Source organism: Aulonocara stuartgranti (genome assembly GCF_965226115.1).
Source record: "Aulonocara stuartgranti genome assembly, chromosome: 11".
Taxonomy (NCBI): Eukaryota; Metazoa; Chordata; class Actinopteri; order Cichliformes; family Cichlidae; genus Aulonocara; species Aulonocara stuartgranti.
Window position 1 is genome coordinate 33,768,385 of NC_138947.1, and position 13,029 is coordinate 33,781,413.

The 13,029-nt window shown below is 40.5% G+C and overlaps 1 protein-coding gene across 5 annotated transcripts in view; it reads left to right on the forward strand.

Moving 5' to 3' along the window:
• The window catches only part of gask1a (golgi associated kinase 1A), an 80,465-nt gene that overhangs the window by 36,967 nt on the left and 30,469 nt on the right, over nucleotides 1–13,029 (forward strand). For 3 of the 5 annotated variants that reach the window (XM_082551025.1, XM_082551027.1, XM_082551024.1), the window contains exons 2-3: nucleotides 927–2,033; nucleotides 5,094–5,531. In XM_082551025.1, coding sequence (XP_082407151.1) covers nucleotides 927–2,033; nucleotides 5,094–5,531 — 1,545 coding nt within the window. Of the gene's footprint in view, nucleotides 1–926; nucleotides 2,034–5,093; nucleotides 5,532–6,910; nucleotides 8,200–13,029 lie in introns of those variants that run through there. The other 2 variants (XM_082551028.1, XM_082551026.1) reach the window with 2 other exon arrangements.

Genomic DNA, 13,029 nt, shown 5'->3' on the forward strand with positions numbered 1-13,029 from the left:
CAGTTGCAGGAAGTTTTGCTGATGGGAAAAGTGCTGTATGCATCCTCTGCCACTTAGCTTCTTAATATTTCCACTGGTAGGCCACCCTGTCTGCAGAGGAGCTACCATCCTGTTCTCAAACAATTTTATTTCGAGTTTCAGCTCAGATCTGTCAAATAAAACAAATGCTGCTACAGAGACTTCTTGCAACACAACCCCTTGAAAAATTGGACGATAAATCATTGGAAGGGCCAATTCCAGCTCTATTATTTGAATGTCAGCGTCATGGAGTTATAGTTTTGCTGTTTAAAAGCAAATAGAAGGAGTGCAGTCTACAGTAAATAAAGGGCTAGCACCTCTGCGACAAAATCACTTTGACAGAGCCTTCAGCAAGAACACCACAAGTCGTACTGGGGCAGTGAGAGCACATTGTGAGGAATAAGGCTTTTCCATCCTTGCTGGGCACAGGCAATGGGCATGCCACAGCTGTATTGGTCTCAGCTGGATAGGTCCAATGCAATTGTAAGCTACTGGAAAAATGCAGCCGCCTGACACGAGCTTTATATTCTTTATATTCTGCTCCTCACACATTCATGTTTGTGCAGCATGCACAGGACGTTTCAGTGCTGATGGCTCTGTGCTACAAAATTCCAGATTATTCCTCTCACGTAAACTGATGACTCAGAGGTCACTATTCTGATCTCATGCAACCGACCCGAGCTGTGTGCCCACATCAGATTGTTTTTCAGCTTTCCCTTGTAGAGTTTGTTTTCTACATGCCAGGAGAAAGACCCCGCAGGAGCACTGAGCACTCCAGTCTGTTTATTGCAGATGCTATCTTTGATTTTTATGTTCCCTCTCCATTATAATCATTGGTCTCTCACTCTCCCTCTAACTTCTGTTTCTTTTTATCTGTTTTTGTGTTTGGTTTTGTTTTTTAACCACAGGCCTGGCGAGTGTGGTCCAAACTCTGGTGTGGTCACAAATGGATCCTACTTCTTACCCCTCTTTTCCTTCTCTTCCTCATGATCTTTGTGATGACAGTCACCCTGCCACTCCCTTCACCACCCGCTCACATCGCCTGGAGGTCGTCCCGGGCCCTGAGTTCTACGGGGGAGTTCAGGTCCAGGAACAGGATTGTGGAGACCCTTCCAGCTGCTGGCTTCCAGCAGCCACTCACTCACATGTACAGCAGGAGCTTGAGAAGCAGCAGTAGAAGAGAGACATCTAAACATTCTGTGCCACTTAAACCTTTCGGGGACGCTGCTGGCAATGACAAAAACAGCATCAAAGAGAGACGTCGCGCTGACATACAAAGAAATAAACACAAAAGCAAAGGCATTGCCTCCAAGAGAAAAGAGCTGGCAGGCGTCAGCCAGCCAGCCAGTCATCACCGTCCCCATCCAGAGTTTATAGACAACATGCTGCCAAAGCACAGAATTAAACCAAGCAACCACAGTGCTGTGGCAACGCAAGCTACACAAACATATATTTATCTTGAAAAGAATGCTTCAGCAGATCCCATAGAAAGTGAGACAGGAGCTGCAGATAGACAGGCAGCCAAATTTTGGTTTAGACACACAAACAGGAATGCAGACAAACAGATACATGGCAGCCATACAAGTGCAAAGATAGCACAACAACACCTGGGTTTAAAAAAACACAAACAACCAACAAAACGCAATCTGAAATCAGACAATGTGCAGGCTGTTAAAAAGCCCGCTGGATATTTCATAAAACACCGTAATCTCTCTGAGGATCCCTCAGATGCGAAAAAGATCCCGGGATCACTGGCCAACAGAAAGGCTTTGTCCAAACCAGAGGTCGCTGTGATGGAAGATGACATCGACTGGTGTCAAAGCTTTACAGAGCAGGACTTCCCAGACAGCGACCGCAGAAGGATCAGGGCCGACTTGCACCGCCTTCCCTGGTTCAGCAGGGAAGACATCCAGAAGATGGAGTTCCTCGCTAAGGGCGAGGTGGTTAGCAAGACCAGGATGCCGGGACACGGACAGGTGCTCCAAGTGGCACTGGATGCTCCAGCAGACCAGCAGGTGTGTTGTATTGCTGACTGTAATTTTAAGTTGAAAACACTTCTCAATGTTAAAAAGCTGTTTCCTACTTTTTCAATCACATAATGCAGACGCCTCACAGACTGACACAGATGAGGTGAAAGCAGGTGAAAGCAGGTGAAAGAGCGCTGCTCTGATATGACCATAACAAGCCAAAGGTGTAATTTGGCAATGTAAGCTGAATACTGCTTGAGATTGTCAGCCCGTATTGTGTTGGCCTTGAATATTGTGCCATCCTTGTCACACTTCCTGAGACACACAGGGTCAGTGGTGACGACATGCCTGGGTGACAGGATGAGATGCTGAATTCTGCAAAAACCAACAGTGAATGCATCTTAGCGCTGTGCATGTGTAATCGAAGCCGGATACTGTGTGAGGCATGTTATTCTGCACCAAAGAGCAGCTATTCTTCTCTAGAACTATTTAAAACAGCACTCCTGCTGCTGCACTTCATTCTCTGAACACACACACTGTGGTATATTTTGACTCAGTCTCACAGTCGCAGTCATCTCACTGGAAAAACTCATTATTGCACCAAATGTGGATGAATTGGTTAGACTTTATAATCCTATTACTGCATAAAATGTTTGTAATATAGTTACGCACTATGAAGCATTAGTAATCAGTTAGTAAATACTTATTTGAAGACCTTTCTAAACATGGTTTATTTTGAATTAATAAGCTCATATATAATGGAAATAATGCCAGCACTGTTATACTTATAAATGATGGATTAACTGTAAAATATTACAGTAAGTACTACAAGTTATTTATTTATTTATTTAATGGTTTGTGCTGTCATTTAGAAAGTCCATGTAAGTGATACAAAAAGTATTTTGCTCATTCATGCAAAAAAATATGATAAAGACATGAATTCATTGTTTGTGTGGTGAAAGCGGTTTTATAAATACTTATTTCATATTTTAATTCAGTTGATTACTAGTTGTTAGTTTAGTATTTTGTGTGACTGCCTCAGCCTTACAAAGCAGAAAGTATAAATAAAACTGAAAGGTCAGCAGGACGCTGCCTTCACAACAGAAAAGAAACAGAAGCATAACGTGACAGAGAACACATGCAAACAGAATACTGAAATATGTGCCAGACCACAGTCTGAGTTTGTAGAGGATTTAAGACATGCTGAGCAATCAAACATAATAACATTATCACAAAACAATAGAGAATATTTCACAAAACTTCACAAACAAGTGTAGATACCATAAATTGTCCACCATATTAAACAGTTATATTCAAGTCTAGCGTGTTAATAAAGCCTTCACAAATATGTTGAGTATTACTCAAAGCTGCCCATCTTCACTCGGGGGAAACTACCTGTCTCAGGGTTGCTTGTTTTATACCCAGTCGTGTTATTGACTTGTCAGTTTTGTCAGTTTAATTCCAGAATGAAGGTGTTGGAATAACATATTGTTGTTTCAGTCTTTTCATGGGATTTGCTTCTTAATTCAGATAAAACTGAGGTTATTGTACTCGGCCCTGAAAATCTTAGAAATATGGTATCTAATCAGATTCTTACTCTGGATGGCATTACCTTGGCCTCCAGTAACGCTGTGAGGAACCTTGGAGTCATTTTTGACCAGGACATGTCCTTCAACGCACATATTAAACAAATATGTAAGACTGCTTTCTTCCATTTGCGCAACATCTCTAAAATTAGAAATATCCTGTCTCAGAGTGACGCTGAAAAACTAGTTCATGCATTTATTACTTCCAGGCTGGACTACTGTAATTCATTATTATCAGGATGTCCAAAAAACTCACTGAAAAGCCTTCAGCTAATCCAAAATGCTGCAGCAAGAGTCCTGACAGGGACTAGAAAGAGAGAGCATATTTCTCCTGTTTTGGCTTCCCTTCATTGGCTTCCTGTTAAATCCAGAATTGAATTCAAAATCCTGCTCCTCACATACAAGGTCTTAAATAATCAGGCCCCATCTTATCTTAATGACCTTGTAGTACCATATCACCCTATTAGAGCGCTCCGCTCTTGCTCTGCAGGCCTACTTGTTGTTCCTAGAGTATTTAAAAGTAGAATGGGAGGGAGAGCCTTCAGTTTTCAGGCCCCTCTTCTGTGGAACCAGCTTCCAGTTTGGATTCGGGAGACAGACACTATCTCTACTTTTAAGATTAGGCTTAAAACTTTCCTTTTTTCTAAAGCATATAGTTAGGGCTGGACCAGGTGACCCTGAATCCTCCCTTTGTTATGCTGCAATAGATGTAGGCTGCCGGGGGATTCCCATGATGCATTGAGTTTTTCCTTTCCAGTCACCTTTCTCACTCACTATGTATTAATAGACCTCTCTGCATTGAATCATATCTGTTATTAACCTCTGTCTCTCTTCCACAGCATGTCTTTATCCTGTCTTCCTTCTCTCACCCCAACCGGTCGCAGCAGATGGCCGCCCCTCCCTGAGCCTGGTTCTGCCGGAGGTTTCTTCCTGTTAAAAGGGAGTTTTTCCTTCCCACTGTCGCCAAAGTGCTTGCTCATAGGGGGTCATATGATTGTTGGGTTTTTCTCTGTATCTATGAAGCGCCTTGAGGCGACTTTTGTTGTGATTTGGCGCTATATAAATAAAATTGAATTGAATTGAATTGAATTGAATTTGTGGCCAAAACCAAAAATCTAGAGTAACAGCAGTTTCATCGATTAATCTGGATTGTCATGCAGTGACAGTGTGACACAACTAAGAGCTGATGGTTGTGCTCACAAGTCAAGCAGGTTTTTGAGTCTGATAATGGATTCCTGCTGTTTATGGAAAAGGAGAGAAAAATATATTACATTTGAAAGAATTCAACAATATTATTATGTATACTCTAGCTCCACCTTTGGCACATTTATATATGAAAGATGTTAAAAGGTCCCATCCTTTAATTACTGGATAAAAAGTCATAATCTGCTAGTTGAATAAATATTCAGTTTGTCGTAAATGAAGTCCTTACAATTAAATATACATGGCTATAGGATCATAATGGGTGCATGGTCTTAGAGTAAAGTGAACAGCATTATCTAACTGTATTCATCCATCACAGAAGCCATCCGTGATGAAAAACTCACATCAGCACGGAGAAGGACGTGGACGTTCAACTACCCACAGTGAGCGCTGTCAGCAGGGCTGCTGCGCCCTGGTCAAGCGCACTGATGACTGGATTGAAGTGTTCGCCTTCCACCTGGACAGAGTGCTGGGACTCAACAGAAGTCTCCCCGCAGTTCTGAGGACCTTTCATAGCCACGTGCTGCCCAACAGGTACATTAATGGCACCCCCAGACCTGCAGTGTGGTGGGACCCAGATATTCACCACCTTTCTGATGAAGACAATGACCAGAACTCAATACAGCTCAGCTGGGTTCACTACCAGAAACTGCTAAAAGCTCGCTGTGGGAGTGAAACAGACCTGAGGTCAGCCCCCTGCGTGGGAGTGCAGCACTCAGAGTGGGGAAGCCTAGCTCTTTTTGACTTCCTGCTGCAGGTAAGAGAAGTGATTTTGTCCATTTTCCTGTGGCTTCCTACTGTAGTAATATTAAACTGTCTATATACATCTCCAAAAATTGGTTCTGCTCATCTGGACGTAGCGTTTTGTGGGAGAAACGTTTCCTCACTCTTCCAAGTGACTTCTTCAGTCTCAGCTGACTGCAGGGAGGAACGCTGGTTTGAGCGCGGAGTATAGGAGGCCATTTACGTGAAAAGGGAAAGACCATCTCTGAATCGAGGAGGGGGCCTAAGGGTACATCTTTCGCCATCTTACAATGCTGTGATTGCAGCCATTCCCGAACTCTCTGTGAATGCTACTCATGGTCTTTGATCAGTGGGTTTTGATCAGTGGTTGTTGATCAATGGTTATGAGAATTTGTATAATTAAGATTAAGGAACTGACCTCCCAGCCCATTGTTCCCTCAGTGGGCTGGTTTCAGTCATAATGTAAATGTACTGTTTATAAGGTTGGGGAAACCTGCAGTCAGCTGAGACTGAAGAAGTCACTTGGATGAGTGACGAAACGTTTCTCCCACAAAACGCTACGTCCAGATGAACAGAATCAACTTTTGGAGATTTACTTTCCTGGATGATTGAGAATGCATCAAGATGTGTATATACAGTTCAGCAGGACAATTTCTTTAGATCAAAAAAGCTGACATGCACTATTAAAGTTATCCAGAAGACACAGGACAATGAATGGAGTTTGCTACTACTACTGATAATAACAATAATAACAATAATAATAATGATGACATGATGACAATGAGTGAAAGGCACGTTTTTTTAAAAGCATCAACCTACCCACAAACCCAGAAAAAAACAGCTAGGTCATGTGACCCTCACCTTGTGGGTTGTAGTGTAGTAACTTCCCAAGCTAGTTAACATTGATACAACCTAAATTTCATTACGTGCTAGCTAGCTAAATTGCTAACTAGACAATAAGTTAATAGAGTTCATCACAGACACTCAGATCTTGACTTTTCTGTTTATCAGTTTGTTAAAAGTTTTATTTTTTTAAACAAGCTTGAAGGTTACCAGTGTCAGGCTGACGTGCTGTTGGTCAGCTGCTTTATTTAGGCATGCATTTCAGACCTAAATACAGTTGAATCCAAGTTTTAAATTACTTGCATGCACAAGTCAAATGTTATTTTATGAGATCAGTCATGAGCTATTTTACATTATATGGAGGAGGCTGAGTGATGCCTTTCAGCTTTAAAAGGTGGAACATCTTGTATCTTGTATGTAGACAAACATGGGCTTTTTGATCGGCCTTAATATCGAAACATTAATTCTGGCTAATATTCATACATGAATCTAGCATGAAATGTCTTATTCCTTGTACAACATTGAAAAGCCAACATTTGTTTCAACCAGGTTCCAACACTGAGGGTCAGTCATGTGCAGCCTGGGTTTCCTCCTCTTTTTAAAGCTCTCCCAGTCATGGTTCTGACATTGATTTCTGCTTTGCTGGATAAAAGCAATAAAAAGACCTGTTGTTGTTATTACTCTGACATTTGCTTCACAAGTTACACAAAGCACATAGTTGTATAAGCATGTGCTTTCATTGGCTCGTGGATTGGGAAAAAAAGACATTTATGGAGTGAGATTGATGAATGTCTGCTCTCAGACACAAAAACCCACACTGGCCAAACTGTTACATTTAGGAGGTAATTAAAGATGCAGCGTTATGTGTAAGAAGCCATCTGGTCACACCTTGTAACTAACGCAAAGCTGTTTGTAGTAATGTTCCCACCAAGAAGAAAGTCGCCTAAACATTTTTCCTAAGAGGATTACAAGCCACAGATCACTTGTAAAGTATAAAGCTGAAGTGGTGATGTACTAGAATAATATAATGTCATGTTATGGGTAACTTTAATCTGAAACACCTGGTTCATGCTGAGTTGGATTTAATGAGCTTTTATAATAAATGTTTCATGTACATAGTGTACAAAACTAATCTCTGCACACTTTATGCCTGTGGGAAAAAAAGGTTTCCACTGGACAGAAAATTATACCGTGTGAAGACTATTATATATTCAACAAGTATAATTTGTAGCATTTTTTTGTATTAAAAGCTTATTATTGCCAATATGAACTCTTACCCGACTTATACATGACATAGCAGATACAACAGAGGAGCATAGCAGTACAGGGCAGTCTGCTGTATGTCTGATTGCACTTAAGTTGATGGCTGTGCCATTTCTAATGTTTTTCCTAACCAGACAATCTTCAAGGAGATAAATAATCTGGAAAAACTTATCATTGTGACTGCACTGAATTTGAATTGTATTCTTTCTAACTTCATTCATTTAGTCAAAGTGACACCCAAGCATATTATGGGCTATTATAAAGTCCACTGATGTGGTCATTTCGTGTTTATTGTATTTCTGGCTGTTCATCAAATTCCCAGTTTTATGCAGTTTTCCTGGTAATCACATTCATCCTGCATAGAGATTTTCTCATCAGTACAATCGCAGCCCAGGAGTCCAGTGGAGGGGGTGTGATGTGGGGCTGTCAACGTTAGCTATAATATGTACTGCCATCACTATAAGTATTGGTTTATGTATTCCAGTGATACTGCGAGCTAATATGTACTTTCACTGTAAGTGATGTCCAGCCATCTGTGATCGGGATGAAACACTCTTTCCCTACAAATATTTTTTCTAATTTTGTCTGTAGTGGTATATTAAATAACTCTGTGTGTGGCTACAAATGTAATATGTGGGTTAAAGTTCATAAATGAAATCTTTAAACCTGTTGTTACTGGCTCTCAAATCTTTTCAGTGTCAGTTTGGCTGCAGTAGCAACTGCTGAAGCTGGTAAGCTCCTTGGATGAGAAGAGGGAGGCAAAAAGAGTTAATTGTAGTTGGCCTGAGCTGCAGTTCCTGTCAGACTTTAGCTTGCCTAATGAGCCAAGTGCACTGTCATGTTGCTTTTTGTCAGCCACACTTAGGAGAATTAATGCAGTTATAAAAAAAGTTTACATTGCAGATTACGGTGTGAAATTTTAAACCAGTGGTATTTTTTTCTGTTTGTTCACATTTTAACCCTCTCGAGGCAGGCGTTGCCAATTTGCAACAGTTAAAAACTAACAACCTGATTACCCCACATACATATTCTATGAGTTTTTTTTTACTCAGAAGTACCACTGCAGGACTTGGTTGTGCATTAGCAACAAAAAGTTTCATTTGAGCCTGAGAGGGTTAAAGATAGATGAACAAAAAGTGCTACAGACGTGCTGCTAGACTGATTTATTTGGTTTGAGGGGTTGTGACATCAGTAATGTAATTAGAAAATAGACTGCACTTGCACAGTAGTTCATTTTGTTGGTGAAATACAATTATGAATATATCCATTTTAATCCAGTTTATAAGTAACCCCCCAAACGTTCCAGGGCCTCCACCATTTCTGCTGAAAAGGATGTGTGCTTCCATTAATGTAATTTCCAGGTTTTTCCACCTGGACGGGAAAAACATGACCTTTATGGTTTTCCCTTCCAGAGACTGGATCACATCCTCATTTTCTTTAAAAGACACTGAAACGTTCCCAAGCAGACATAGGAGTATTACCTTTTTCTGTACTAAGACGTTCTTACTTACATACTGCCGACATTTGAATTCTCAAACATAACATTGCCTACATAACATTTACATTTGGGACAGCTGAGGTCCCAAATTGTAATTTTGGATGGCAATTGCAAAACCTTGTCCCAAACATCACTGTCTATTACAACATTTGAGCAAAATATACCAGGATGTTCTTAGCCGTGCAGGGAATTGAGGGTCGGGGGAGCAATCAAACACACATCACAGGTTCTGCAAACGTGTGTTCTGGTTGTTCAACAGGTGTTTGATAAATTGCTTGTATTGTCTCCCTTACTGTTGGATCATGTTGCACCTATGATTCACCTTACTTGCACCTTACTTGAGAAAAACACAATCTGAAGTCTGTTATATTTTCTCCACAGTGGCCTCTGTTCTGGTGTGTGTGTGTGTGTGTGTGTGTGTGTGTGTGTGTGTGTGTGTGTGTGTGTGTGTGTGTCAGGGGTAGAGTTTCATCCTCAGCCAGACAGTAACCAACAGAGTATGAGAGATTTCCTGAAATAGTTGCCTTTATTTCTCATTCCCTTTTTATTCTAAGTGTGATGCCTAATTCTCCTCTCCCTTCCTCTGTTCAAGTCACTGAGTTATGCTGTGCACTGTGGTGACTCACACCTGAGAGGAATTGCTAGGCTAGTTCCAGCTTTTGTCAGCAGTCCTTTATGCAGACAATAAGAAGAGCATCACTCTGATTAGGATTTATCCATTACGCCCCTGGGATAGCGCTCAGTTCTATGACCCACTGTGTGCACCTTCGCTAATCTAATATAAATTGCTGTTTCTCAGCAAGTACTCTTTGTGCGTGGGTTTTTTTTCATGTGTAGATGACATCACAGGCCATTTTCAGAGATCCTAGTTTTAACTGACCAAGGTTTTTATTTGATCACTTAAGGAAAGTTTTGGGTTTCTTGTGCGACTAACAGGGACACAAACCTCATGTTATGCTTGGGGTTGGTACTATTTTCTCCTTTATTTGTCATCCTGGAGGAGCTGGACTAGTTACAGGATGTTATCAAAAACCAAACCTAAAGAAAAATCCATTTAGCAGAGGGTTTTGGAGAGGATAACTTAGTTGGTCTGTGGAAACCCCCGGTTTGGGGATTTCTCTTCCAGTGCTCCATTTGTCATGTTCATCTACACCAACGCAGGTTAAATTGATTCTCAGTGGTTTAAGCTTCCTCACTGGATAGAGTGGGCTCCCTGAAGATTAATGTGTTTTTACACTTTGCTGATCAAGTGCATTTAATGTCTGTTCATCTCATTTTTTTTCAGTAATCTACTGTGACAAATTGTGACAAAGTTCCCACCCACTGCATTTCTTTTATCTTCTGGAAGGCATCACCACTACTGAGTTGAAATCCATACAGCTACTCACTGAGTTTATTAGATTTTAAAAGAAACAATCAGTACTTTAAAAACTATGTTTCTGACTTTTTTCTTTAAGAAGTTGGAGAGCAGAGAAATTAGCTTCTATATGGACAGTGTGTGGAAAGCAGATGTTTATCTCCACTTTTTTAAATTGGCAAGTTTTTCCCCAGAGAAAACTCACAAATGTGTGGTGTTTATATTATGCTAGAAAGAATCTGTTGTGTAATGTCACTGCTTGCAGTAAGAATTCACAGGAGCCAATATATTTTACATACAATGTACCATATGTACGGTAATTTTTGAAAGTACATTTTGTGTTAGTGACTCACTATAATTTGTAGCAGTGCAGTAATTGCCAAGTTAAGAATCACCAGACTGTTGGCATGTTGTATGAAGCACCTCGAGTTACTTTTAATACTTTGATGAAGGAGCTAAAATAAAATTGAGTGTTTCTGGTTAAAAAAATAAATAAATAAAAGCAGTGCATCTCTTTTAGCGACAGGCTGAACATCGTATAAGTAACGAGTAGCAAACTGTGCAGATGGAATTTATGTGCATGTCACTGCCAGTACGCTTAAGCTCTGGAGACGAGAAGTACTGCAGTTTTCCTGGATTTATCACTGGAGACATTTCCAGCACCCGTCAGTGCTTCCCCTGTGAGAAAACAATGACGGACATCTTTGCAAATGGAAACATGAACAAAATGAAACAAATACAACAGCAGTGATAACACATTATAACGCATTTTATTTAAAATTCTAGATTCAACTGATTTTTGGTGTGACTTTGAATCCAGCCCTCACAGGGTGGGTGGTTTTGGTTTCCACTGAGCATTAATACGCCAGTAAAGATGTTATAATTTAATATTTCTTTCAAGATCTGATGTGTGAGTTAAATCATCCCTTAATTAATAATTGTGAGTATATGATGTGATTAATTGCTCAGTCTCATTCATTCTATCTTTTAACTCTTTTGTTAGTTTGAGTGTGTTCTGCAGCATACCAGAGCTGACAGGCTGATTTTTTTTTACATCATGGATTAACTTAATGAGCAATACCTACACACCAGAAGTGTTTCTTTGGATTTCTGCTTGTGTGTGCAAAAAGTGTGTGCCTGTGTCTGTGAGTATAGATCCAGTACCATCGGTTCAATTAAAAATCCAATATAGCTCCCGGTGTGTATGTGCACTTTTGGTTCTCAGGGTCTGTGTCTTTGGGTTTGCAATTTTAGTGGAGCTCGTTTAAAAAGTGTTAGCTGCTAATGATCCTGTCAGAGCTGCTGTTTCTGTGCTAAACGACAGCCTGCGAGTAGAGAGTGGAAACTTGACAATGATAGGTAGTTACTTTGTAGTATATGGGAATACTACACTAATGATTGGGAGTCATTCAGTGTGGATATTTACAACATTTATTAGTGCACTGATGAGAAACCAAATCAAATGGAAGCACTAAAGGATTCAGAGGTACAAATGCAATAAGTAAAAGCAGTAAGCTGCAATGAATCCCCCCAGGAACATCACTGAGCTGTGAGGGTAGTCCGGGGGCCACGATCGATTAGGATCTTTTCATGTAATTTGGCCACAAGTCTCCAGCATCCTGAAATTACTCACTTTGAACAGAGACAGTATGAAGGAAACACGGCAGTCTGAGAGTCCTGGTCTGAGCTCAATGTTCCCTACATCTTCCTCACTGACTCACAGAACTGTGTATCATGAAGAGTGATGAGTAAATGTCCTTCAGAACTGAGTGAAAATGCTGGAGACATGCGTAACTTATCTGATTACCCGTAGTGTGTGGGAAGAGGCTTTGCTCACAGCCCTATTCTCTCTATTCCACTATTACCCTGTGGGATGGTTGCCCCCTCTCTTTATCTGATGCTTAATTTCTTTAATTAACGAAGAAAAAAAACATACATTTGAAATGTGTAATTTTGTAATTTATGTTATATTTTTAGCTTGTAATTTGAGTTTTCCATAAAAAGGCGATGACAAGGCTTTAGATTTGAAAATCATATAGGAGAAACAGAAATACAATGTTAATAAGAATGAATAAGAAAACAGCAACAATGTTCATGATTGTACTGTTTCAGCTACAAAAATAAAAGGATCTTTTACTGCTTTTACATTTGCAGTTAGAAATAGGCATTTATTGGAGATTATGTATGGGAATTTCAGGAGTGGGACCACGCCTCCAAACACCCTCCTTCCGGTTGTCATCTATATAGGTTCACCCAGTTCTGCAAGCTGTTCATTCTCGTTTACGTGCCCCACCCTCCCTCTCTCCTTGTTCTCAATTCTTTAACTTCTTCACTCCTATTTAGTACATGGGGATCTGCCAGGCCTGGGAGCCGTCGCCAGTCCCCTTCCAGCCCTTTCCCCAACCGCAGCTCAATTCATGTCCAAGCATTCACCTTTAACTATTAACCTAAAATGAGAACGTCGGCCCAGCTAGTGAATTTCAATTTACTGTGCTGTTGCTGAGGCAACCAGCACCATATAAGTTTAAGGTTCATTTTTCTTACATTTTA